We start from the raw sequence: 24,848 nt of genomic DNA, 5'->3' as shown, positions 1-24,848 counted from the left end.
AAAAATTTTGAGTCTTCGATATGGTTGAAGCCCACTATAGAGCTCTCTTAGTAGAGTTCTTGGCTTGTTAAATGATTTTGGATTTATTGTTATGTATGCCAGATGACATAGTAAATGTAGGTAGTGAAATTCTGATTAAATGTATTTTTAAAAGACATGCTACGGTTCTTATTCTGCAGCTCAGCTGTTAAAAGAGGTTCCATACTGTATATGTGTATTAATGTTTTCTTCACTGTCTAATAAACTACATCAAGCTTTTCATGTATTTTTGAAGCTATTTCTTAGTTAGCTCAATTTTCTTTTCTTTCACAAAGTACTTCCCCACTACGCTTTGAGAACATGTACCAAAGACTAAAGTCTAGGGCTAAAGATTAGCCTACTCTCTTGACTTTAAATAGTTGGCAAAGTTATATCAATTGGATTTTGACATTTTCTTAACTGAGTCATTGGTGTGTGTGTTTTCTGAATTGACATTATTTAGGAAGTAAGGAAGGAGAAAAGGATGGCATAGGTGCCAGTTTCCTGCTCATGATCTGGCACTTACCAGGTCTGTTGAGCAACTGGAGAATAAGAACAGGCAGATGGATCTGCACTTCCTCTCCCTGGCCTCATTTGTGACTCTGTAGGAGTTTTAATGCAGTTCTATTGGTTATTAGTTGGTGGCAGTTTATGGAGCAGTGAAGATTTAGGGCCCTTTGCCAATCTAAAGTTTAGTTTTTAGTATTTAAAGTTTCATTCACGGTTAATACTAGTTTTGATTCCAACATTTGTTGGCATGAAAATGTGTCTTTTGCCCAGTAAGTTTTGGGGTAGTCAGAAACATAAGGTTTTTGAACCCTTAAGGGATTGTTTTGTTCTACCTGTCTGTTATTAAGAGGGTAAGCTCCTTGCCCAGATCAGGCACTTATTTCTTCATTCCACAGATGTTGACTTTAGGGGACACTACTAAGCACTACTGGATTATGGGGCTAAAAAAATTAGTAAGACCTAAAGGAGTTTGTTTAGTGAGGACTGCATTTTTGCAAATGAATAATTCCAAAACAATGTACTAAGTGTTATAATAGTGGTTGTAAGAAGTACCCCCCTCTCTACTTATTTTGGGCTGCTGTCCCTATTGCATCTGACTTTTGTCTATTGGTTGTCTTCACAGTTCCTAGAATGCTGCCGCAAGGCCTTTGCACATGCTGTTCTTTTCTGCCTAGGAAGCTCTCTAACAATTTTTTGCCTGATCACTTTTACATATCCTCCAGTTTCTGCTTAAATGTCTCTTGAAGGGAAATGATTCTCCCCTATTAGGTTAGGCTTCCCTTTATACGTATAAGACACATCCTGAATATTTTACTACTCTTACTACAGTTGTAATTAAACATTATTTGGGTATTTATTGGGTGATCTATTTCCCTGTTGAATTATAGCTATACGAGAGGAGAGATCTCGTTTGTCTTGTTTAGGCTTGTATCTCCAGCCCTCTACACAATGTGATAGGTTAATATAACTCTCTTGAATGAATGAATGTGAATGAGTACAGAGCTGAAGGCAGGCAGCAGGTTATGTGGAAATGGGTTCACATATGGGCATGTGGAGTGACCCTGCTGGGAAATATTCACGGGAGTCTTGTTTGAGTTAGGTTCCAAAAGTGGAGTGGGATTTCAGCAGATGGAGAAGGAATTGAAGGGCACAGTTAGCTGCACATACAAAGTACAGGTATATAAGAGAACATAAGAGGTTTCCATATGGCCTTTTTAGGGTAAGCTTTCTCTAAGCATGACCAGATTTGATGGCAGCAGTTCAGGAAGAACTAAAATGGTGAGAGATTCCAGGCATGTCACCTAATTAGAGCAGTAGTGTGAGAAAGAGTGTAAGGATCTGACCTCACCTAATGTTGGTGTGTTGTAAATTAGGGTGTAGGGCAGGAAACAAAATGACTGTAGCTCTTTTAAGGAACAGGGTGCTTACATTGGAAGGGCTGGAAGAGCAAAAATCAGGGAGCCACTACTGGACTAATGGTTTCAAGGCCATATACTAATACCATTGCTACCGTTCCCACCACTACTGCTGCAGCTGCTTCTCACCCATGAAACTGGTGAACTGATGGGGGAATCCGGACTGTGGTTACTGCCGCTGTTCAGTGTCTACTAGACATCTTTGTCAGTTTCCCTTACGATAGGAAGATGGCCTCTGTTGAACTTGTGCCTTCCATGTGCAAATAACTTGGCAGACCTATGTCCAACACTTTGCCGGCAAGGGAGTCTTTTAGCTTTCTAATCTCTTCAAAACATAGAAACATGAAGTGAAAGTTGTGAGACTCAATCCAGGAGACTACTACAAGGCAGTGAGGATGGAGAACATTTTCATTAAGTGTTTGATATTTAAGAGTTCTTATATAAACTTATTTTAGAGTAATTCATACTAAAAAGTAAAGTTCACCTTGAGAAAATGATGTTTATGATGATGCTTGTGGGATAAATACATATAAATGAAATCTGTGATGATAGTTCATCTAAAAAGACCTGCAAATATGAAAGTTCCCCCAAAATACTAAACTTCAGTTTGATGGGTTTGATAATTCTGCTGATCTTGAGGTTTTCTCTGGTGATTATGTGTAGAGCCCTGGTGTCAGAGCTGGGATAGAAACCACTGGTCTCTCTCTGACTCATCAGTTTAAAACTTGGACTACATTTTGTCCCCTTCCTTTTTTTTTTTTTTACCTCCCAATTCTTTTTCTTTGTCATTTTCTTTAAGATTAAAATATTTTCATTACTTGATTTCCAATACAAGATATATATAGCCCTTTACGAGATATATATAACCTTTATTGACATGTAAGGATTTGAACCCATGCTCTTTTTAAGGCAAAGGCAAATGTTTGACATTCTAATTATATATTTTATAAACCCAGGCCTTTTCCTACTGTTGTTACTACTATGACTACTGCTAATAGTCTTTTTACTGGATAGAATCAACTCACTTTTCTTTCCATTTCTCAAAAGAAGATCAAAGAAACTTGAAGTCCATTTTGTTTGTTGACTGTCTTATATTCTGACCCCTGTAAAGAATTGATTTAATATATATATAATTTTCTTGGTAAATCAATATTTTCTGGGCATTACAAAGATTAAATATCATGTCAGATACTGTTGTGTGTTCTAAAAAGTTTTGGGTATGGTCCACAAACTAGTTAGGGATCTCAATAGACATGAGACAGTGATGTGTTAAATTCTAGCCTATGTGTAGACTGTAGATTCATTAAAAGTTTGTGTTGGGAAAGCTCAGTGACTTGGAAAAGGTAGGGAGAAAGGAGGAGAAGAAAGTAAGAGGTAAGGTTGGAAGTTCAAAAAAAAAAAAAAGGAAGAATGAAAAAGCAAGTAATAACATTACATATATACAAAAGTTACATGGTGCTTTCTTCTTGCCAGGCAGTTTTGTGAGCATTTTACATATATTAACTCATTTAATCTTCAGAACAACCTTTTGAGGTAGGTAATATTATTCCATCTTACAAATGAGGAAACAGACACACAGGACTTAAGTAACTTTCCCAAGGTTATACAGCTAAGAAGTGGTAGAACCAGGAATTTCTTCATTAAAAGAAAAATTTTTTGGATGGCTACTATATTTCAGGCATTCTAGGAGCTGGGGATGAAGCAGGGAACAGATAGATAAGGTCCAAAGCTCTAAAGGATCTACTAGTCTGTTAGTCTGTTGGAAGCAGGTCTGACTTGCAATGTTGGCCCTTGACTGGCATCAGGGAACTTGGATTTGAGATCTCATTACTCTAAGTGGTAAGAATCAGTCACTGTGTCCAAACTGTACAAACTGTGTGGTTTATGTTAAATGCCTGCTTTCCTTCTGGGAGTCTGGAATTTCTATATATACTAGGCAAGGGTGCCTATGTGACAAGCCTCCCTGCCCACCCTCCCTCCAGTACTCGAGGCATCGAGTTCTCTAATGAGACTCTGATGAGTCTCTAATGGGTAATAGTTCACACTTGTCAGAAATCATTACTAAGACAGTTAAGTGTGTCTGGTGCAACTCCACCAGAAGGGGACACCTGGGCATTTGTGCCTGTTTTTCCTGAACTTTGCTCCATGTACCTTTTCTCTTTGCTGATTATGCTTGGTATCCTTCTGCTGTAATAAATAAATGACAGTGATGAGTACAACTGTATTTTGAGACTTGTGAGTCCTCTTAGCAAATTACCAAACCTGAGGGTGGTTTTGTGAACCTCTCAATATATTTGATAATATATATTTTCCTCCAATATATTGTAAAGGATATATTGGAATCTCAGTGTATCTCGGCTAGCTCTAGAACCTAACCTACCAGTAAGGGTACTGCCCAGAGAAGCAGGTATTAGCATTAGAAGAAACTCTGGCTTTACTGGGATGATATGGAAGTAGGAAGATGGACTCTAGGATCAGGATTTGAATTTACAAGATCTCGCTCCAGAGCTATAAATTGCGTGTTTGATGACATGAAAGATAAAACACGTGCTTTTGCAGTTGAAATTTTGTGATAGAAGAGACTATCACGTTAAAGTTGACAGTGTATTTCTGAGAGAGGTTATTGCCAAATATGTTCCAGCATGGACAGTGTTTATCTCTTTGCTTTTAATAGCAGAACCACCATAACTTCAAAATACTAACATAAAGCAGAATTTTTTCTGATCGCTAAACTTTATTCTACAAATTGAATTATTTTGTGTGGTGTGTGTGTGTGTGTGTGTGTGTGTGTGTGTGTTTTGTTTTTTGGTCTTCATATAGTTTCTTTGTTTTCTCTTTCTGCAGTTCTATTCTTAGGTTAGGTGCTGATATCTACCCTGGCTTTTTAAACCATAGGAACAACTTGATAGAATTGAGAGAGCACTGACCTGGATTACGTTAATAAAGCTAGGTTTGAGTCCAGTCTTTGCCTCACTTGGTGACCAGTTGTCCCTGTCCTCAGTGAGCCTTACTGCAAAGATTTATTTCAACTCTGATGTGATCTGTGTTCTTTTCTGAAACCCATGCCTCTTGTCACTTCTATGTCGGTATTTACTATTATCGTTAATTTTTAAAAATTATATTATTAAGGGTTTATATTTTAGGGCCTTATTGAACTTTGGATCATGGTCAAACCTGTATACTTTTTAAAGCTTTTCACTGATGACTTAGGTCTTCCTGAGCAGATTTACCTGGTATACTATCTTTAATTATCTCAAGCCATATCATTTTTTTTCTTAAAAATTTTTTTATTGTTATGTTTCAAGCTGTATCATTTAACTTGCAAGAATATTCCTCATAGATTGAGGACTCCTTTTGTTTGAATCTTTTTCTCTTTAATGCCAGTAAGATCAAAGAAATAACTATTTGTCTAGTCATCTACTAAAGCCATACTTTAAGACTGTATAGCCATACATAGCCCTTCATTTAGTCATACATAGTACCATACATACATACCATTTAGTCATACATAATACCGTATAGAAATGATTTAAAAAATTTCACTTAAGACAGAGCTTTGATAAGATGCTATTGGAAATATGTGCTGATTTCATGCTTATGTGTTTTGAATGGTAAATGTGAGGACTTTGAGAGTCTAAAGGGCAGAGAGTTATAAGCCTTCTAGTAATTCTCCATTCTCTGTGCATCCTCCTCCTCCCCTCAACAATTTTTGGTCTCCCTTTCACAAGAGATCCAAGTGATTGCTTTTAGGCATGATGGATGATAGACTTTCATACGTTTATCACTGATCTTTTGTAAAGAGTGCATTTCAAGGACCAGTGGTTAGCTTGAACCCAAACTTAAAAAGAAAAAGGATTTTAAAACTTCTGTGGGAAGTCCTATTTAGGATAGCTTTATCTTCCAATACAAGAACATTCATTAAAAATTATGGTTTAGTCTAGTTTAGATGTTTTTCAGTTCATGCATTTCTACTCTTTAAAGTTGCTTTTGGTGTAGGGTGGTAGTGGTGCATAGTGCCAAAAAACTAGCAGAAGTACGATTTTTAAAGAGAAATGATCATCACTAGCATATTAATTTCCTATTCCTGCCATAACAGATTATCACAAACTTAGTGGCTTAAAACAACACAAATTATTGTCTTATAGTTCTGGAGGTTAGAATTCAAAATAAGTCTGTTTCCTCATCTTTTCCAGCTCCTAGAAGTCACCTGTGATGTTTGCTTCATGGCCCCTTCCTCCATCTTCAGTGTGTCATCTTCAGGTCACTCTCTGCCTTTTTGTACTTGCATCAATACATCTCTTCCTGCAGCTCTTTTAAGGATGCTTGTGATTACGTTGGGTTTACCTGGATAATCTAGGATAATGCCACCTCAGTGTCCTTAAACACACTTGCAAAGTGTCTTTTGCCATGAAAGGTAACATATTTGTAGATTAGAGGAATTGAAACATGGACATCTTTGGGGATCACTGTTCTGCTTCCCAGAGGTGGATTTGTGATAAAAATTGTATAGCACACCTAGATTTTTATTAAAGGTACTGCTCTGCGTGTACTTAACATGGCATAGGATGGTGAAGTTAGTGCAATTCAAATTAGGAATTCTTGCAGAAATTATTTTAAAAGTATATACATGCAAGAGTCATTTAACAGACTCTTTACAACACCCTGATTTATGTAGAAAATCTTTAGAAATTTACCAAGAAAGCAATTAGAATCAATAATTGAGTTTCATTAAGGTTAGTATAGAAAAGTTAACTATTTCTGTATACCAGCAACAAACAATTGGAAGTTGAAAAAAAATTACTTACAATAGCATAAACATATGAAAACTTGGGGATAAATTTAACAAAATACGTGCAAGATTTGTGTACCATAAACTTAACCAGAGATGGCTAAGAGAAATTAAAGCATACCTAAAGAAATGGAGAGATATACCATGTTCATGGATTAGAGGATGCAATCTTTTTGTTTTTGTTTTTTGTTTTTTTTTAGATTTTATTTATTTGAGATAAAGAGTGAGAGAGAGCATGAGGGTGGGGGGTGAGGGGGAGAGGGAGAGGGAAAAGGAGAAGCAGCTCCCTGCTGAGAAGGGAGCCTGATGCGGGCCTTGATTCCAGGACCCTGGAATTATGACCTGAGCGGAAGTCAGATGCTTAACTGGCTGAGCCACCCAGGTGCCCCGCTGTGTACAGTTTTAATGTTAAACTTGTATAATCTTAATAAATGATATATTAATAGGATTGTCTGTGATGACTATTACATGATATAATGTACATGAAGCATATATAGTTCAATAGAGAGTATGTAGTCAGTAGATTTTGGATTTGAATCTTAAGTCATGTATGATTAGACCTACAAACACTTTTGTTTTCTTTTCTACTCCAATTACTTTATTTTATTTCTATTATTTTTTTAAGATGTGCTTGTTTTTTTACTTTTGTATTAGGTTTTTTATTTTAATTCCAGTATAGCTAATATATAGTGTTATATTATTTTCAGGTGTGCAGTATAGTAGTTCAATAATTCTGTACATTACTCAGTGCTTACCATGATAAGTATACTCTTTAATCCCCATCACCTATTTCATCCATCCCCCCACCCACCTCCCCTCTGGTAACCATCAGTTTGTTCTCTATAGTTAAGAGTGTTTCTTAGTTTGTCTCTCTCTCTTTTTTTCTTTGCTCTTGTGTTTTGTTTCTTAAGTTACACATGAGTGAAATCATGGGGTATTTGTCTTTCTCTGATTTATTTCACTTAGCATTATACTCTCTAGCTCTTCTGATTACTTTTCAAGAGAGTTGTCCAAGGTTTCAGATGTAAGAAAACTTCCTCCTCCAGATTTTCCCTAAATTTTATTGTTGTGAAATTTTTCTGAATTTTAAGTGTTTTTTAACTTAAAGTTGTAATTGATTATGGGGGTTAACTTTTTGATGTAATTACTGTAGGAAGTAAAAAACCCCAGACTATCCAAATATTTGATATAGACACATTCTTTTTGTAATGTGGTTTCCTTTTCTATTTGCATTATTTTTTTTTATAAGCAAAGATTACTAGTCTATTCCTACTATTACTCTTCCCGTATTGTCAGATTAAAACAAATGTTTTTTCATTGTGGAAATTATGTTCAACTGTTGTACAGAAGTAGTTTCCCTTCTATTGTTTATTCAGTGAAAATTAGTTGTTATCTGGGCTTTGTTTTTTAGTGGAGACAATGATTTTACTTCCGTAGATAAGACAAGGCTGTCAGGTCATTGCCTTCTTTTTTGGCCTTTTATTTCTTGTCCCAAATTTGGGCAATTATACTTTTGACTTTTTTTAACTTAGTTGGTAAAGTATGCCAGTAAACAACAGGAAACAAAGGTTTTTACTTAAAATAAATGTTTGTTTGGCTTTCAAAAAAAAAAAAAAATAGTTAAAGGGGCTTCCAGTTAGAAACTGGCTTCGAGACCGGAAGGATCTTCAAGTCTCCACTCCACCCTAACAACAAGTAAAAAGCTGAGCAAACTGAAAAATCAACATCTCTTCTTAGATCTTCAGAGAAGTGAGGTCACAGGGCAAACTGCTATTCCCAAAATAGGAGAGATCAGCAAATACAGAGAATCACAACTCAGTCAGTCACAACTCTGTGAGAACCAGTACTGGGGTAGAAAAACTGTAATTGGCAAGTTGCTGGAGCTCACTGTGGACAAATCTGAGAGTCAAAAACTACAGGGGGTTTAGTTATGGGGATGGTCCCCATACTTTTGTGAGTTTTACCTCCAGGAGCTTAACACGGTAAATATGGGAGAAAAATCTAATGCTTCTGTCAGGGAAAGGAGAAAAGGAACCATTTTGAAATAATACCAGAGCATTCTATTCTTTTTAGCAAGGTCTGCCCTCTGGAGAAACTATTTAACTAGAGCTTGACTGACTTGGGAAGGGAAATATCTGACTCCAGCCACCTGTAGCCTTTCACAGGAGAGAAGGGAAATGCCAGTTCCAGCTACTCTAGCCAACCTATCTCATGGGGAACGGGGAGAGTCATGGTAGGGGGCACTGATTTTGTGAAACTCACAGTGCAGAGGCAGAGGCTCACTGAAAGACAGACCTAATCATAGAACTTTGGGATGCTTTTCCACTGCATTACTAAAACTGTTCACAGCAGTTACTTTTATCCAGTACATCATATCCAGTTGTCCATAAAAAAATTACAAGACATACTAAAAGGCAAAAAAAAATAGTTGAGGTTCTTAAATTTCACAGTGAAAATGTTTTGGATAACAGAAGTATGGCTTCAGGCTGCCAGTTTACACCTTGTGAGATCTAAATATAATTGGAAAAACATGTAAAAATATTTTCATATATTTAAATGAATGTATTAAAGTATATGTGTATATAACCTATATAAATGGCTAAAGTAACATTATGTTCAGTTTGAATAAACTTGTTCACATCAAATCTATTCCAACCTCTTCTAGTTTAAAAGATTCTGAAGTTTTTGTGGAGAGTATCAGTCTCAAATAATACTGTTACCCCAGCTAAGGGGCAGATCTGTAAACCATTCCCACTCAACTGAGCTATAATCTTTATGGTAGATCTTGAATACTCATATTCAAATTATTTTCAGAATTCACATGAAGTAAGGAACATTATACTGATCAGTGACATTTCATATATGTATGTGTCCCTTGAAAATATTTTAAGTGGAGGTTGTAATTGCTCTTTATATTAAACCTGGGTTTAATATTTCTTTACCAAGTCAATGATATGAAAAAAGTTGGGAGGGGGACTCTTTTAAGTTAAAAGGAACTTAATGGATATAACTAACCACAGTCCCTGGTCCTTGAGAGGATACTTTTTGAAAAAGATCTTTACAAAAAAATTTTGTGGGGAAGCACGGTTATAGAAAATAGAGTACATACTAAATATTAGATGACACTGAGAACTTACTAATTTTAGTAGGTGTGATAATGTTGTGGTTATGGGGAGAAAATTTATATTTTTTAGAGATTCATACCAAAAAAGTTAGAGGTGGTATCTTGATGCCTGAAATTACCATACTTCATAAAAAATGAAAATATGACAAAATCTTAACAGTTGTTGAACCTGGACAGTGGGTATGTGGGTATTCACTATACTGTTCTTTCTTTCTGTTCTGTATTTGAAAATTTTTGATAATAAAAATTAAAAAAATTTTTAGTTTTTGTGTTTAAGGAATAAACTCAAGCTACCAATAAGTAAGGGGTCCCTCCTGCACATAAAAAATGTTCAGTTCTTCTTGGTCTGCAGGTTTTTTTTTTTTTTTCCAGTTGAAAGAATAACACTAATTAACTAGTCTTGACTAATAGTATGTTTCTGGACATTTATGTAATCTTATACTGAATGACTATTTTTTAATATATATCAACTATTCTTAACATGTTCAGAGTCTGTGTAAACATACTAAGAGAACAAAAGAAGTTTAAAAAAAATCAAACTATGATTACAAGGACAGTGTGATTAAGGAATAATTACATTAACTATTGGCTCTTTATGATAGGCCCTTAATCATTTTAGGTTGCTGGTCAGAAAAGGATTATCACGGAGCTGTTTTAGTGCTGTGTAGCTGTTGTTAAAAAGCATTTGAAAATGCAGTGACGTATGTTCTAATTGTACTTCTCCATCACCCTGTTTTTCAAGAACACATTGAAAAGAACTGCCACAAACCATGAAAATCACCAGAACCTCTACTGCTAATCATTATCTTGGATTTTATCCAAGGGGTACTTAAAGAAGTATTCATTTCACAAGTATTTTTTTTTAAAGATTTTATTTATTTATTAGAGAGAGCAAGAGAGAGCACAAGTGGGGTGAAGGGCAGAGGGAGAAGCAGACTCCCTGATGAGCAGGGAGTCCGATATGGGACTCCATCCCTGGACTCCAGGATCACGACCTGAGCCAAAGGCAGACAGTCAACCGACTGAGCCACCCAGGCACCCATTTCACCGGTATTTTATGAACACCAATTAAGTGTAAGGCAAAACTGCTAATTGCCATATGAATTGAAGTTGCGTAAGGTATGTGAATCCTGACCCCACGGCTTTCTGTATTATTTAGAACTTTCCATTGTAGGGCATAGAAACAGGACTAGAATTAACTTAAGCAAAATAGCACTGGGCATTGGTGTTTTTGTTTGTTTTGTTTTTTTAATCAGAAGAGGAGGGAGACTTGCCTCACATGACTCAGTTCTTGAACCTCTTTTCTGTTTGTATTCACTCCCTTGCCAATCTCATCCAGTCTCTTGCTTTTAACTATTGACTATAATTCGATTCCCAGTTATATATCTTCAGACCAGAAGATCTTGTCCCAGACTCCCACTGATAACATCCATCTCTATGTGGTTGTGCATTCAGTAGCTCCAAATGAACATGTCTTAACTGAAATCTTGATCTTCATTTTCTAAGCCTACTCCTTGGGCAGTGTTGCCTTTCATACTCTGCCCTTTTGCTCTGGCCCTGAGGCTGTCACTGGAACTGTTGAGTTTAAGAAAACACCAAATTAGCTGTAGTCCAGGGATTGGAAAGCTACATCTGCCTTAAAACACCTGTAAACCAGTGATTAGGTACTGGAGTGTAGGGTCTATCCAGTATCCGCATCAAAAGTGATGCTTCACACCCAAGAGGCTGGAGACTAGACATTTTATGATCTTGCCTTCTTACAGAAAATAGTCAAAAAGGGCAGGAAGATGATCACCTCACTTTTGCTTTCAAATATTGCATAAGTGAATCTAATTGGTGGAAACATTCTCATTCAGAACTCTGTAAAAGAATCTGAGAAATAGAGCTTTTTAGCTTTACATCCTCTGAATACAGGAGGGCACACCAGAAATAGGGTGGGATAGATATTATGTGAGCAAATCAGTAATACCCACCATGGTTTCTGTCTTAGCTAGTTGCGTCTGAATGAGTAGGATGTGCATAGCTTGAGATGGACTCAGGCAGCCTTTTTTTTCTGTCTTTGGCTCTCTCTATGTCTCTGGGTCTGTAACACATGATTTTTCTTGCCTGCTTTATTCTTTACTGACTACTTTCCCTTATTCATGTGCTTGCCTTTACCTCACGAGTTCCTAAGTCTATGTGACCTGTTATTTGGCTTCCTACAGGTGGTTGTCTCTTTCTTTGGATCATATACTGTATTCCTGGGTGAGATGAACTGGCCCAGCCTGGGCCATATGCCCCATCCCTCGTCACTGTGGCATGGAGGCAGGAGAGCTGCAGGAACAACAAGCAGGGGTTCCTTTTCCATGGCTAAGAGCAAGCAAGGTCTCAAGGAAGAGTAGCTTATATAGTTAAAAATATTAATACAAGGGCGCCTGGGTGGCTCAGATGGTTAAGCGTCTGCCTTCGGCTCAGGTCATGATCCCAGAGTCCTGGGATCGAGTCCCGCATCAGGCTCCCTGCTCCTTGGGAGCCTGCTTCTCCCTCTGCCTCTCTCTCTCTCTCTCTCTGTCTCTCATGAATAAATAAAATCTTTAAAAAAAATATTAATACAAGATTTAGAGGAAAATTTGATTCAAAACAAATTTGAATGAAGTGTTTAGTTTTAGCAGAGTTTTAGCAGAAAAAGTCAGGAAGAATGAGGAAGGGGAGAGTAACGGGTCTGAAATCAGGTAAGGGACAATTAGATGATGAAGTCATTTGCTGAGAATAAGGATAGTGGGACTTTTTAGGGCACTTAAATCTATTCTCTGCATAGAATACTTGCTAATAGTAAGTATTTTAAAAGTATTTTAAACTAATCAGCCCCCTCATTGATGGACATTTGCTTTCTAACTTGTGTTACAAACAGTCCTGTTGTCAGAGCTTTCTGTACACAAAATTATTTCCTGAGTCTTATATGTGATAATTGTATAGTAGAGTATGCAGATTAAAGCCTGTTTGATTAGTATTGCCAGGAATCCTGGGGCCAGTTTACCTTCCCACCAGTAGTGTATAAAGACTGGCTGACCCTCTGCACCCGGCCTGTCACTGGGTTTTCGTGTTTTTGAAAAGTTTTCTTAATATGGTTAGTGAAAATTGTTATTACACTGTTGTGTTTTATTTCTTAAAATTAATCATTTTTAATGTGCTTATTGGTCATTTTTATTCTTTTATGGTTTGCCCCTTCATTTTGGGGGCGGGGGGTGCCTGTCTTTTTCACATTTTTCTCTTGACTAGTCATTGGGCCACAACACAAAATTCCAGGCAACATTCATTTCTGTGAGTATGGTGGTAGGCAGCACCATTCATTCCTAGATTCTATAAGCCCGACAGTAAGTAATGGTGGAGCACTTTGGGAAGATTTTCAGGCTTTGATCTACATTTTGATCTACATTTTTTTATAAGTATGAAATTATAGAAAGTTTAGAGGTGTAAGAGACCTATCATTTACCTGGTGGGATCTCCTAGTAGAGTCATGAAACCAATCAAGAGAGGTTAAATGACTTGCTCAAAACTTTGTAACAATGAGAGAATTTGGGAGTAAGCCCAAGTTAATCTGGTCTGCTGTTTTCTGAGTCCACAGATGAATATTTTACCCTTGGCCTTTGCAAAAGGTAACTGTCAGCTTTTTATTTTTTTCTTTTTCTTTACATTCACAATCTGTATAATGAGAATGATAGTAAATTCTGCATTCTTGTGCTTAACCAAACTCTGTCTATGTAATGATTGGATATTAAGAAAAAAATTGGTAATCACAGTGACAAATGGTTGCATGTTAAGTATTTACTTAGCCAGGTTTTTTTTAACACAGATTTGGCAATAAATGTAAACATGTTCAAGAATTAGAATGCTGTTGGTTTCTGAGGTTATCTAAAAGCAAATGTTATCTCATGAGATAAATCTGTAAAATAGTGCTGAGAATAGCTTTAAAAAGAAGGATTTTTGTAAATATTGGATATCTTTGTGCTTGAGAGGGAAATTTTTGCAAATATAAAGCGCTAGAATATCTGTGAAAGAGTAAACAAAATAAAGGAAAGCTGTAATATGTCTGCTCAAACTTTTGAACTTTTAAGCTCAGTTTTTGAATGATGTTATGTCACCTGAACAAAGTAAGAAGTAGCTTTGACAAGGCTTAAACTTATAGGACAGGCAGGTGAAACAAGGATTGTTAATTCTTGAGTTTCATTTCATTTTCTCCTTTTATTCTGTACCATCCTGATGATAGTGAGTCCTTAAATTATTTTCACTGTTTAGTTTCTTTGCCAGAGTAAATCAACATTTGAAAAATAGCAGGGGAATGCTTTTTTTTTTTGTAGTTTTTGTAGATTTTAAAGTTTTTCACGGTCCTTGTGATATTGTGAACTTATTTATATATTCCTTTTTCCAAAGTTTAAGGAATAAATAAATATTTTTTAAGAAATTATATAATAATTTTTCCTCTAGTATTCTTCCTCTAGTTGACTGTGGGTTGGCAGATTCATTGCTCTGCTGTTATCCTTGAGAGGACACTAGTTCAGTAGTTAAAAGCAGTGGGTTTGAAGGCTGACTGCTCTGGGTTAAAAATCTCAGCTCTCCCATTGCTACCTCGGTGATTTCTTTCTCTTCCTCTCCCTCCCTCTCTTCTCTTTCTCCCCTCCCTTCTAACTTCCTTTTAGTGGGAGAGTGGTATTTAAACTTTCTAAGCTACTCTGTGTCGTCATATGTAAAATGGCCATACTTGTTGTCACAGAGTTATGAGAATTAACTGAGCTTGTGAAGTAATGTCTGGTACAATTAGGGGTCTGATAAATGAGTAAGGGTGTGATAATTATGTCAGGTCTTGTGGGTTTTTGTTTTTTTTTTTTTTAAAGCACTTCGAGTCATTTAGTCATTTTTTTTACTTTGCAGAAAGCATTTGTGAATTATATTTTGTTTAGTAAATAATGTCATTGAGTAGATTCTGAGCACAAGAGTACTTTATGGAAGGCTCAGGAAAAGAAGGTAGTTATTTTTCTTAATCTTTTATGTGCTGGTTCACTAGAGGAGACAGTCAGAGGTATACAACAGAAGCCCTGCCCTGCGCTTTTGGAACCTTTACCTTCAGGAAACAGGCAGGCCATAAGCACAAAGACTATATATATGTCATATATTAATATATTTTATATATACAAGTGTGTGTATGTATATATACATACGTATATATATGTATACACACACACACACACACACACACACATATATATATATATATATATATATACATATATATATTCTGGATACCTGTGTGGAAGGAGTAGTGCAAGCATTTAGTATTATAGAAGTTCAGAGAAAGTAAAAATCACCAAGAGCAGGAATTGGGGAAGGTTTTTAACAAAAGAGGTAGTTCTTGAGGAAGAGGAAGAATCAAACTTAAAGGAGAAGAGTGGCAAAGTTATTCTAGGTAGAAAGTTATTCTAGGTAGGACAAGTTTGTCCATATACTTAGTGCATGTGCTTTTCACATTCCTGGAAGCAGGTATAGGTACCAGGCAGAAACTTAGGAGACGGGATACACAAAGGAATCATCTGTGTGGACATGTTTGCCAAAGCCATGAGTGGATTAGACACTTGCAGATCAGAGGGTCAGTGACCAAGATTAGAGGGAGACAGCTGTCAGAAGTAGAGAATCATTGAAGGAACAAATAATGGCCTGCGAGACTGCAAGGAGAACCAGAACAGAGAAGCATTCGGAGAAGAGGGGTATAATCAGGAAAATTCAATAGGGAGGTAAAAGGGGCTACAAAAGGGCATTTAATTTTGGAAGACATTAAAACTGTTCTCTAAGCTCTTTATGAAAGTGTCTGTTGTGAAACTGCTTCATAACCTATTTTCCATCCTCTGTACAGTGAGAGTCAAGAAAGTGAATATTTAGTATGTTGGGATCATTTCTCAAGTTTTTCTGAGGCAAACATTTGCCTTTTTTTTTTTAGCACCTTTGCCAAATTTCATGGCTTGTTTTGTTTTTGGCATTTAGTTTACTTTTGAAACAAATGCTCTATTTTTCCATGGAATTCTGGCAACTTTTATTTTCTATGAGGAAAATTCTTTAGAATTTATTTTGCAGCCCAAGGAGTATTGTTAATATATATGTAAATGGCCTTGAAAATAAAGCTTGACTGACATTTTATTCGTCAGGGTTATTTTGTTTGAAGGATTATAGTTAACTCCTGAATCAATTGATAAAGTTGACAAAAACTTGTTTCTGGGGAGACCTGTCAGTTTATTTTTGAAAAAGATGTTTATTTTTAGCACTTCTTCTCTCTTAACTCCAAGAAGTACAATTCCTTTTGTGTAAGTTAATATCTAGTATCTTTTGATTCACTACTATTGTACTCCTTAAACATTTGAAATTGGTTTGAGGCGTTTAAAACATATATATATATATATATATATATATATATATATATCTGCCCTCTGCTGGTGAAAATGCATTATTGCTCTTCACTCAATAGCTTCAGTAATTTATTCAAATGAAGCAATACTCCCTAACAGGAGTGGCCATAAAATTTAGGAAAAATGCATTTATCGTTTGAAAGGAATATATTTTCTTTAGGGCATTCCTGTACAATTACTGCCCAAAAGGCCAGTAGTGTTGTGGGTGAGAAATACCCACTACATTGATGATTATTTTTACATTGTGTGTTTTTGTATTCTTTTTTGATTTTTTTTTTTTTTTGCAAGTTCTAGATCTACCCTGCCTAATGTGGTAGCCAGTAGCCATATTTGGCTATATAACTGAAGTTAAATTTTCATTTCCTTATTCCCACTAGCCACGTATCAAGGCTTAATAGCCACCTGTCATTAGTAGCTACCATGTAGGACAGTGCAGATTAAAGAATGTTTCCATATCACAGAAAGTTCAATTGACAGTGTTATTCTAATGTTTAAATTTTAAATAACAAGGATTATTATTTTAATGAAATAATTATTCTTAAATTTGCAATGAATTTCTTTCTTTGCTATGCAACTTTTTCAGATAAACACAGTTATCAATAAAGAATCCCAGTTAACTAAGGGAATCTCTTTAGTAGGATTTTACTTTAAGATTTTTTTTTTGTACCATGTAATTTGTTGTACCTTATATATATGTGTGTGTGTGTGTGTGTGTGTGTGTGTGTGTGTGTGTGTGTGTGTGTGTGTATTTATTTATTGCCAAATGATTAGAGTGCAGTTTTCTCAGTGTAGAGCATTGAACATTTCTAGTGTTTTTATTCTCTGTTTGGAAGATTAAAGTTAAGTGAAAAATAATGATCATATTTTCTCTGTGTTATTAATTGAGGTAATAGTCTCTTTCTCCCTTTCGTGTGTGTTTGGGTGGAAAGAAGGCTAAAAATCAGAGCATATGTAGAGAAACTTAAGATTTTATGACAGGGTGAATCATAGTTTAATGGATGTTAGTTGATTTAAAAAATAGACGTTTTACCAGCTTCCTCTAATGGTAACATCTTGCAAAACTGTAGCACAGTATTATAACCAGAATATTGACATCAGTATAATCATCCAATTTTACTGTGATTTCTACAGTTTTGCTTGTACTCGTGTGTGTGTATTAAGTTCTATACAGTTTTATCAGGTGTAGATTTACGTATCTGCCACCACACTCCAAGATACGGTACAGCTCCATCACCACTAGGATCTCTTGAATTGTCCTTTTATAACCACACACACCTTCCTCCCATTTTTGTACCCCTCCCATTCCTGACCTCTGGCAAGCATTAATCTGTTTCCCACTTCTAAAATTTTGTCATTTCAAATATAATATATAAGTGGGATCATATGATACTTTTGGGATTGGTGTTATTTACTCAGTGTTGTTCTTTGGAGATTCGTCCAAATGGTTGCATGTATTAGTAGTACTTTCCTTTATATTAATAAGTAGAATTTTATGTTGTATATGTGTATGTTCCATAGTTTAACCATTCATCTGCGGAAGGACCTCTGAGCCATTTCTAGTTTTTGACTATTATGAATAAAGCTATAAATTTGTGTACAGGTTTTTGTGTGACATAAATTTTCATTTCTCTGTGAAGTGCCCTTAGTATAATTACTGGGTTGTATGGTAATGGCATACTTAGAATCATAAAAAAACTGCAAAGCTTTTCCAAAGTGGCTGCATTATTTTACTTTCCCACCAGCAATGTATGAGTAGTCCATTGTTTTCACATCTTTTCTAGCATTTGGTGTTGTCACTGTTTTTTACATTATCCATTGTTGGATGTGTAATGATAGTGATACTGGTTTTGATTTGCATTTCCCTGATGGCGCTAATGGTTTTGAACATCTTTTTCATGTGCTTATTTTGCCATCTGTATATTCTCTTCAGTGAAATATCTGTTCATGTCTTTCATTTTCTTTTTTTTTTTTTAATTTATTTTTGACAGAGAGAGAGGGTGTGTGCAAGCCGGGAAAGCAGCAGGCAGAGGGAGAGGGAGAAGCAGACTCCCCGCTCAGCAGGGAGCCTAATGCGGGGCTCGATCCCAGGACCCTGGGACCATGACCCAAGCTGAAGGCAGACGCCCAACCGTCTGAGCCACCCAGGCGCCCCCATGTCTTTCATTTTCTAATTGATTTTTTTTTTTTACTGAGTTGTGTTTTTTTTTTAAATAGACTTTTTAAGAGCAGTTTTAGGTTCACAGCAAAATTAAGAAGGTACAGATATTTTCCGTCTGCCCCTTGCCTCTACACGTGTAGCTTCCCCCATTATCAAGATACTATTGAATTTTGAAAGTGCTTTATATACTTTAGACGTTAGTCTTTTGTCAGATATATGCAACTATTTTCTCCTGTAGCCTGTCGTTACATCCTTTTCACATGATCTTTTTTTTTTTTTTTTAAGATTTTATTTATTTGAGAGAGAGAGTGAGAGAGCACAAGCAGGGGGAGCAGCAGAGGGAGAGGGAGAAGCAGATTCCCCACTGAGCAGGGAGCCCGATGTGATGTGGGGCTGGATCTCAGAACCCTGAGATCACAACCTGAGCCAAAGGGAGATGCCTAACTGACTGAGCCACCCAGGTGTCCCTGAACAAAAGTTTTAATTTTGATGACGTCCAATTTATGAATTTTTCTTTTTATGGATTATGTTTTTTTGGCAAGTCTGAGGACTCTTTCCTAACCAAATTCTGAAGATTTTCTCCCATGCTGTTTCCTAAAAGTTTTACAATTCTGTATTTATGGCCATTTTTCATTTTGAGTTGCTGTTTGTATATGATACAGGTATGAATCAAAGTTAATTTTTTTGTATATGGGTATTCAGTTGTTCCAGCACCATTTCTTGAAAAAATTGTCTTTTCTCTGAATTTCCTTTGCACTTTTCTCAAAAGTCAACCACATGTATATGGGAGAACTTCTGGATTTTGTTATGCTCCATTGATCTGTTGTTTACTTTTATGCTAATATTATAATATCCTATTATTGTAGCTTTATAATAAGTCTTGGAGTCATGTAATATAAGTCCTCCAACTTTGTTATTCTTTTTCAAAGTTGTTTTTGCTATTCTAGGTTCCTTGAATTTCCATATGAATTTTAGAACTAGTTTGTCCATTTCTACAAAGTAATCTTCTGGGATTTAAATTGAACTTGCCTTGAGTATGTAGATTCATTTGGGTGAGAACTGACATCTTTAACAATATAAAGTCTTCCAATCCATGAACAAAGTACATCTCTCCATTTATTTGCATCTTATTTCTCTTAGCAATATTTTGTAGTCTTCAGGATGCAGGTCTTCTGTCAGATTTATTTCTAAGTAGTTCTTAGTTTTAAATGTTATTGTAAATGGATTTTTTTAACATTTCACTTTCTTTTCTTTTCTTTTTTTTAAGATTTTATTTTTAAGTAATCTCTATATCCGGTGCGGGGCTCAAACTCACAACCCTGAGACCAAGAGTTGTGTGCTCCACTGACTGAGCCAGCTAGGTGCCCCAAACATTTCAATTTCTGATTGTTGTTGGAATATGGAAATATAGTAGGTTTTTGCATATTTGTCTTGTATCCTGCAACCTTGCTAACTAACCTCATGTAATTGTTTTAGTAGCTTTTTTATAGATTCAGATTTCCTACTAGATGATTGTCATCCTCAAATAAAGACAATTTTTACTTCCTCTCCAACTTGGATGCCTTTTTCTTACCTTATTTCACTAGCTAGAACCTTCAGTAAAATAAGAGTGGTGACAGTGGACTTGGTTGTCTTGTTCATGATGTTAAAGGAGAAAGCATGCAAACTTTCATCCTTAAATATGTGTTGGCCAAAAGTTTTTCACAGATTTTTTTTATTGAATTGAGGAAGTTCCCCTCTATTTCTAGTTTGCTGAGATTTTTAAAAATCAGAAATGGATGTTGATATTATCAATGCTTTTTCTGCATCTGTTGAGATCATAGTGTTTTGTTGTTGTTGTTCTTTAATATAGGGGATGACATTTGATTTTGATTGAATGTTAAACTAACCTTGCATTCCTGGGATGAACCACACTTGGTCATGATGTATTATCTTTTTCATATATTCCTGGATTTGATTTGCTAAAACTTTATTAAGAATTTTTGCAAATATTCATGAAGGGTGTTGATCTGTATGTTTCATTTCTAATGATGTCCTTGTCTGGTTTTGGTATCAGGGTTATTTTGACCTCATAGAATGAATTGGGAATTACCTCATACCTATTCCCCCGCCCCCCCCCCCCCCCCCCCCCCCCCCCCCCCCGCCCCAGTTTCCTGAAGAGTTTGTGTAGAATTTGTATCATTCCTTAATTGTTTGGTAGATTTCCCTAGTGAAACCACTTGGGTTTTGATGGAAGGTTTTTAATTACAGATCCAGTTTCTTTAATAGAAAGGCTATTCAGGTTATCTTTTCCTTGTGGAAAGAGCTCATTTGTGTCTTTCAAAGAATCAGTGAAGTTATTAGCATAAAATTATTTATAATATTCCCTTATTTTTCTAGTATCTTTAGAATCTGTAATGATTCCCCTTCTCTCATTCCTGATATGGTCATTTGTGTTTTACCTCTTTTCTTAATCAGTTAGGATAAAGATTTATCAATTTTATTGATATTCTCAAATAATCACCTTTTATTTTCATTGACCTTCTTTGTTGTTTTCATATTTTCTGTTTCATTGATTTCTGTCCTTTTTATGTCACCATTGTTTTTGAAAGATATTTTAGCAAGTAAACACTTCTCAGTGTGCAGTATTTCACTTTCAATACTTTTAAGATGTTTCCCTGGCTAGGTAGCATTATTTTTTTTTTTTTGTAGCCTTATTTCTGATGAGAAAATTGTCATCATTATATTTGTTTCTTTGTATGTTATGCATTTCTTCTGCCCAGCTGCTTTTAAGATTTTTCAATTCATCTGTAGTTTTAAGCATTTATGTTATGATGTACCTTTGAGTGAGGAGGAAGAGGCAGAGGGAGAAGCAGATGCTCCACTGAGCAGAGAGCCCGACATGGGGCTTGATCCCAGGACACTGGGATCATGGCCTGAGCAGAAGGCAGATGCTTAACCAACTGAGCCACCCAGGCACCCTAACACAGTCTGCTTTCTTAAGATAATTAATGGACATAAATCTTTCGAGTATTTTTGCCAGCTCTATTTCATGCAGTTAGACTTTGAGGTTTGGAGAGAATAGGGTAGATTACTTTTGGTTTTTGCCTTATAATCCCTTCCATGCCTGGGAATAGCAGTGCATGCCCCAAATATTCTTTGGAGGAATCTTAGCACTATTTTTCTTATTTAGCTTTATTCTCTTTTGTCTTTCTTTCATACTTACTAAGCACGTGCTGGGCACTGAATTAAAATGCTGGAAGTCTGTATATGTACTGATTATGCTGATTTATTCTTAGGGACTACAAATGGTTTGAGCAACAACCATTTACAAATATTTCATAGTAAATGTTTTATTATTATATTTGATGTAGGGATGTAAAAGTAGCCCTTCATAGATCCTTTAAAAAACAAACAAAACCTCATTGGTATTGCTTAAACATGCCTTAAACATTTCTCAAGGTATACCTTAAACCTGAGGAAGGCATATCCGCTTCCTCAGGTCCATTGTGCTTATCGTTCCTTTTGCCTTAATTCCTCTTGCCCACTTAGCTGCATAGTTTGTTCCCCTACTTTCTTCAGATCTCTGGTGAAATACAACTTTTCCTGACCAAATAACAATTACCTCTCCCTTCTTCCTTTCCATCTGTACTCCTTATCCATTTTTCCTTTATTTTTCTCCATAATATTCACTGCTGTTGACACAGTATTACTTTTACATGTTTGTGTACAGCTTTCCATTGGAATTTCCATGAGGCAGGAGTTTATCTGTTTTGTTTATCACTGAATCTCCAGAGTCTTGTACAAGGTACAGTACAAGATACAGTAGTACCTTGAAATAGTAAGCATTCAGTAAATATTTGTTAGTTAAATACATGTGTTACTATTCTGAGTCTAACAGACTTAAAAAAGAAGAAAAAACATTTTTGAGGGAATTATTTAAATATTATAACTTATATGCTCTTTCTGAATAGAGAGGTTTTAAGGAAATTTCTGTGAGCTCATTTTTTAGTAATCACAATCGCTTGGCCTCCATTAGTGTTTCCTATACCAACTTCCAGGTAGTGATTGATTAAAATAGCATGACTCTTCTAATCAGCATTGTAATGACTCTTTAAATCTTGTAAAGTCACTTAGGAACCCTGATTATCAAGTGTTATCCCTACATGTCGTCTTTTTAGCATCACTGATGCTACTTAATAGGAAAACATGAATTTGAGGTAGGTCAACCATAGGTGACTAGTCATACCAAAGTATGTTAGTTACATTCAGATTTAAAAAAAAAAAATAAAGAACATTTTATTTCCTTCTTAGTAAAACCTTGTATGTTGAAATATTTGATATTTTAAAAAATGAAACATTCTGGTGTATGTTTGCTGGAAGAAAGGGTTTGGCAATTTAAAATATTGTTGAAATACTATGTATGGAACTTCTCTTTAAACTTTTTAATTCTGCAAACTCTTTTTTTTCTTAAGATTTATTTTAGAGAGAGAGAGAGGGAGAGGGAACAGGTGTGTGCAGGGAGGGGCAGAGGGAGAGACTCTAGCAGTGAGTGGGGAGCCTGACATGGGGCTCGATCTCATGACCCATGAGATCATGCATTTAAAGAAATGTATACAGGTTTTTTTTAAAAATAGCCTCATTGAGATATAACTTACATACTATAAAATTCACTTATTTTAAGTGTGTAATACAATGATTTTTAATGTATTAACAGAGTCTTGCAGCCATCACCATAGTAAAATTTTAGAACATACCCATCATTCTCAAAAGGCCCCTCTCCTCATGTTTATTTTCAGTGATTCCCCTCCCCCCACCACACACATACAGGTTCTTTTGCAAGTTTGTAGTTTGGTTGTTTACAATGTAGAAAACATGTTTTCAGGGGTTGTTGCTTGGTTCTCTTGCTGATCTACAAGTGAACGTAATTCTATAATGTAGCTGACCAGGAGCAGTGAAAGGCTCAGGTAAAGAACAAAGGGCCTTGGGATAGGAAAAGAGAAAGGGCTTCTTCCTTGTTTCATGCTTGATTGTGGACAGTATTTTGATACAGGCTGTTCTCTTTAGGATCCTTGTATTGCTTTACTGTGTGTCCCTTTCCCTAGGCATCCACTGCTGTGATGCTGTCTTATGAAAACACTCTTTAAGTCTCAGTTGATTTTGCCTTTGTCCTCCTCTCTTTTCCCCCTTGATCAAAATTCTCTATCCTTTACAATTTCCTTCTCCAACAAATCAAACCAAATCCAGTTCTACTGCCTCTAATCTTGGGTATTATGGGGAAAGAAATAAAGTGAACTTGTAATAGTATGGGTAGCATTTGATAATTCTGGAGAGTTGAAAAGATTATTTATATCTTTAAATCTATATTATTGGCCTCAACAGTAAGTGATTTGGCATGTCAAAAAGTTGACAGAATAAAGTAAAAGCAGTCAGCCAGTGTAAAGGAATTTTGTTTGGAAGGTTGGAATTATCATAGTAGGAGATGCAGTTTCTACAGTTGCATTTTGGGATCTGCCTGTGGTATAGTCTTGGCTTTTTCTCTCCCTCTTTCTAGCAATTTGACTCTAAGTTTCTTAGTCCTGAAAATGGTGTGGTAATACCTACCTACCTCACATATTTATTAGGATTACATCAGACAGTGTATCTGGAAATATGGTGAATGATGTCTTGCATATTCAAGTGGTGTTTTCCTCTAAAAGTACCTCCTAGCGGTTTTGGCAGCAGAATTCAGGTGGCTCAAGGTCTTAGCTATCATTTGTAAACTAGAGACTCCGTTTTTATACCAGATATTAGGAAGCATAGAGAGCATACAGAGATCAATATAATTATCCTATTCTCAAAGAGATCACTGTTTCTCAGAAAACTTAGCTAAAACAGTTAACTGTAGGTCATTGTGATAAATGTTAAAGAAGTTTTGGGGGAATTGGCGAAGGCTTTATAGAAGAACTAAATCTTAAAAAGAAATGACATTTAGCAGTTAGTGCTATATTCTCTGCTCCTTATCTAGTTTTATTTTCTATTTATAAAAAAATTCAAAAGTAGCTTTTCAGTTTGTTAGTCTGTCATAGTAATCAGAAACTTAAGAGAAATTTCTTCTCAGAAGTGAATGCAATTCACTTGAATTGTGAATTTCAATTTAATATAATTAAATGCAATTTCATCTTATTTCTCAAATGGTATGAAAATTATAAAATAAGTATATTCAGTTCTCAGTAAAATTCCTGTTCATTGTTTAGATATATAATATTTTAAAATATTGCTTAGATATGTAATAACTTATAGTTCCTTAAATCTCATTTTTCCACTTTCTTCAGAGTTTCCATATCTTAAAACTGTCATCTCTATTTGAAAGTTATTAGCCCCTTGGTACTTGGTATTTAGGTGCATATATATCACAAGTTAAAAAAAAATCAAATTTGTATTT

The 24,848-nt window shown here is 35.7% G+C and overlaps 1 protein-coding gene across 3 annotated transcripts in view; it reads left to right on the top strand.

Moving 5' to 3' along the window:
• Positions 1 to 24,848, top strand: part of SMAP1 (small ArfGAP 1) — a 164,214-nt gene that overhangs the window by 2,637 nt on the left and 136,729 nt on the right. Inside the window, exon 2 of one of the 3 annotated variants that reach the window (XM_027602611.1) lies at positions 6,137 to 6,203. The exons of the other annotated variants lie outside the window; for them this stretch is intronic. Within the exon in view, the coding sequence (XP_027458412.1) occupies positions 6,167 to 6,203 (37 nt within the window). The 5' untranslated portion in view covers positions 6,137 to 6,166. The remainder of the gene's footprint in view (positions 1 to 6,136; positions 6,204 to 24,848) is intronic. 3 annotated transcript variants of the gene reach the window in all.

This window comes from Zalophus californianus, chromosome 7 (genome assembly GCF_009762305.2).
Source record: "Zalophus californianus isolate mZalCal1 chromosome 7, mZalCal1.pri.v2, whole genome shotgun sequence".
NCBI lineage: Eukaryota > Metazoa > Chordata > Mammalia > Carnivora > Otariidae > Zalophus > Zalophus californianus.
Note: the sequence above shows the minus strand (reverse complement) of the source record. Positions and strands in the feature narration are given on the sequence as shown.